The 3,934-nt window shown below is 33.7% G+C and overlaps 1 protein-coding gene across 1 annotated transcript; it reads right to left on the bottom strand.

The window, feature by feature from the left end:
* Window positions 1-1,453, bottom strand: LOC108914291. Its single transcript, XM_018720063.1, has one exon. The coding sequence runs from the start codon at window positions 1,432-1,434 to the stop codon at window positions 16-18; it is 1,419 nt and encodes a 472-aa protein (XP_018575579.1). The 5' UTR covers window positions 1,435-1,453; the 3' UTR covers window positions 1-15.
* Between the last annotated feature and the right edge of the window lie 2,481 nt (window positions 1,454-3,934).

The following is a 3,934-nucleotide window of genomic DNA, read 5'->3' as shown; positions in this document are numbered from 1 at the left end:
TTGAATACTGTGTTTTCAATTCAGGATTAAAAGTCTTTTTTCTAAAGAAATAAATCTATTTTCAGCATATTTTCTTGATTCCCCTAACTTAGAAATCGGTTCCTTTAATGGAAATCGTACTACAAACCTGCCCGATTCATTACGCTTTGTATGTTTTGCAAAATGCTCTTCACAAAAAGATTCTTCGACAGATAAATGCCTTTTACAGGGTGATAACTCTTCGATGTTCCAAAATCTTTGTAACTGTTTACTTAAAATGTTTAGATTATCGTCTGAATTCATGTTTATACTCAAATTGCAAATTACATTGTTTTTAGGAATGTTTTCTAATGAGATCGGTCCAGAAACAACCCAACCTAAACTGTTTTTTTGCAGTATCGGAGCATTGCGTCCAAGTTTTATTTGCCCTGCGCATAAGAGGTCCCAAAATGTATCGGCTCCTATGAGCATGTCTATTTTTCCAGCAATATTAAAATTGGGGTCTGCTAAAAACAAGTTTGGTGGTATAGGTAAATCATTTTTATCAAATGTTATACAGGGAATACTGTTTGTAATATTTTCAATAATTAAACAAGACAAAGTCGTGTGAAAAGAATTTATACGAGAATGTATTTTAACGAGAGTTCTAGAATTAATATTTGAGGTTGTACTATTAAGTCCTGAAACGAGAATTTGAATTTTTTCTGATTTTAAATTTAATTTATTACAAAAATCTTTAGTGATAACATTGTTTTGTGATCCACTATCTAGTAGAATCCTGCAATTATGTGAATTACCTGCATGGTCTAATATATTTACTACAGCCGTTGAAAGCAAAATGCAATTTTTTTCTTTTAAAGAACAATATGAATTTGAAAGCGATACTTGATTTGAAAGCTGCGCTTGAATATTTTCAGAATTTGTTTGAGTGTTACTATCAGAAGAAGTATTTGGAATGTCACCTTTAGAATTTTCAAAATGTAACAGTGTATTGTGAGCCTTTCCGCATTTTCTACATTTAAGGGCTTTACAATGTTTCGTTATATGATTATCACGCAAACAGTTAACGCATAATCTTAGCCGCCTTGCTTCTTGGTATTTTTCAACGCTACTTAACGCAAGAAATTTTGGACAATTTTGAATTGTATGTTCATTATTGCATAATGCACAAGATGATTTGTTAGTAATCGCAAAAGATCTAGATTTATATTTATTTTTATTGACAGAATCTTGAGAATATACATCATTTTCTTTAGATTTTTGTAATATTTTGTATCTTTCAGTTAAAAATTGATTCAAGTCTTTTAATGTAGGCTTTTTAATTACAGCAATTTTTGCGTCCCATTTACGCCTAGAATAAGTATCAAGTTTTGTATAAACCAAATGTATTATTAAAGTGTCCCAATATTCAATGGGTTCACCAAGTTTTTTAAGAATGGATAAATTACGCGTCATTGCAACATGTAATTGACGAATACCAATGTGCGATTCTTTTGTTAACAAGGGTAAGTTAAATAATATTTTTATATGGTGCGAAATTAATGCCGATTCGTCTTCGTACCGATCGAGTAAGTTTTTCCAAGCTACGCCATAACTATCGTCAGATATTTGAAGGTCACGCAAGATTTCTGCTGCTTCACCTTTAAGAGCGAGTCGCGAGAATAATGCAATTTGTTTACATCCGATAAGTTTTGCTTATTGTGAATAACAGATTTAAATGTGTCTCGGAAGTAGAGCCAATCATGCAAAGAACCATCAAAAGTCGGTAAATTTACTTCAGGTAATTTAATGTCAAGATTTTGATCACTTGGATTGCAGTTATTTTGCATAACTGGATGATTATTATTGGAATTGAAAATACGAGATTCTTGTGTGGCACTAGCATTCTGTAGCAAATTTGGGCCATTATTTAAACTTTGTTGTGAACAAATACTTTCATTTGACGAAAGTGACTCAATAGATTCGCGAGAACGCAATATAATATTTTTAGCTGTACTAATTAACCTATAATAATTTTCTTCGAAGTTTTCACGCTCATCTGATTGAATAGCAACTTCATCGTCGCCAGCAATTAACGTTTCAATTTCGAATTGAATATTATTGAATTCCTCTAACAAAGGAGATATGCTTTCCATACGCGTTTTTAAAACGACATAATCAGTATTTTTCTCGGCTACAAACTTGCTTAGGAAGGTATCAAATCGAGTTATTGCGGATCGATTAACCGCCCGTTTTGCCTTATATGTTTTTAACTGATCGGCCATATTTAATATTCTAGCACAAATAAATAAATGGATAATAGAAAAGAATGATATGGAACGCACCCACCTCTACTATAGCTCTCCACCGGTGCTGGGCCGCTCTTCCGAAATCAAGTGTTTGTTTGTCCGATGCAGGTGGACAAATTTCACGCCGCTTCCCTGCCTCAGCTAATTCGCACAAAGTTAAAATTCTTGATCGCTGGTGATAATCACGCTCTGAAGGACCATATGTTGATTTGTTTAAGCACTTTTGAATGTTTTATTTTATAGTTTATTTAGTAAAATAACAAATATTTTAATAACGTACAATACGTGTGTATACTATAACATATCAAGCTAGTATGCTGGGAACCGTCGCATGGCGGGTAGCCAACCACACTAGGTGGAGGCACTGCCGGTGCTGCCAACCTTGCAGGCAGAATATTCAAAAAAGAAACGGTGCAACAGTACCTTTTTAACGTAAAACAGTTCGGGAAAACGGAATTTGCTGTCCAATTTGTTAAAAAGTCAAAGATGAATAAGTTACACACGCAAAGTACCAAGGGCCCTCCCGTACCCACCCCAATGGACCTTGTGGAAATAAATGGATTAGTCCATCAAATTGCTCGGCAAAATTTAGCTGTGTATACCAAATTTCATTCATTTATCACAACGCGATTGAGAGATATTGCAAAAAAATGATTTCCATTCCTCCCTCTTCAATGGGTCCCTGTGACCAGTGATGTATTTGGGATTGCAGTCAACAGTGTTAAGGGCTAAAGTAATAAGAACACTCTGTGTTGTAGTCAAGCTTTCGGAAATGTTTATTTCCTTTCTCAAGACATAAACGTGAGATTATAATATAAAAACCATCAAAAACGAGGTATACAAGAACATTGTTGTTAAAATTTTATGAACTTCACTAGATTAAAAACAATTGTAACTATAGTGAACATTTTTTTATAAAAAACAATTTTTAAGTCAATTTTTAACATTTAACAACTAATACAGTAAAAAGGAGCCATGCCTTTGAAATGTGAACTATTTGTATGCATTTTCATTGCTTCATCCAAACATGTTACATGAATCCCAAGTCGTCCACCACAGTGTTTGAAGTAGACACCCTTCCAGTAGATCTATACTGTTTTATGGCTCGATATACTGTTGATTTTGCAACACCTAAAAAAGTATAATGTGTAATATAGTTCAACAGAAGATAATATTAATATAAATTTACCTAATGTCATCGCGATTTTGGATAAAAGTTGGACAGTTTTAAGAGTAGGTTCATCATCTAGGCATTTCTTGTACAAATTCAATATTGCTTGTTTTTCTGCAAGAGATAAATGCCCCAAACTGAGTTGTTTTCGTTTCCTTGGGGGCGACGGCGATGTAATTCCCGCGCCTGCCTTACTCGTGGTCGGCACAGCATCATCCATATCCAATGGAAAATTGGAAAAAACGGATGATAAACAATATAATAAGTTGTTTAGTTCTGATAAGAACTGATTTATACGTAACTGGGATAATAAATAGAAAGAAAAGCAGGTAAAAACACAATGACAACGAACTGATGATAACTAAGAGGCAAAATGACAACAAATGTCAAAATGTAAAATTTATTAGCAGTGTAAAGTGGGCTCGAAATTAACCAATAAGAAACCACCATTTTGGCGCGCAATATTCAAAACGCTCCTCTTAGTTTAAAAATAGAG

The sequence above is a fragment of the Anoplophora glabripennis genome, unplaced genomic scaffold, assembly GCF_000390285.2.
Source record: "Anoplophora glabripennis isolate ALB-LARVAE unplaced genomic scaffold, Agla_2.0 scaffold1546, whole genome shotgun sequence".
Classification (NCBI taxonomy): domain Eukaryota; kingdom Metazoa; phylum Arthropoda; class Insecta; order Coleoptera; family Cerambycidae; genus Anoplophora; species Anoplophora glabripennis.
The sequence above is the reverse complement of the archived record's forward strand: the minus strand, read 5'-3'. Positions and strand labels throughout refer to the sequence as shown.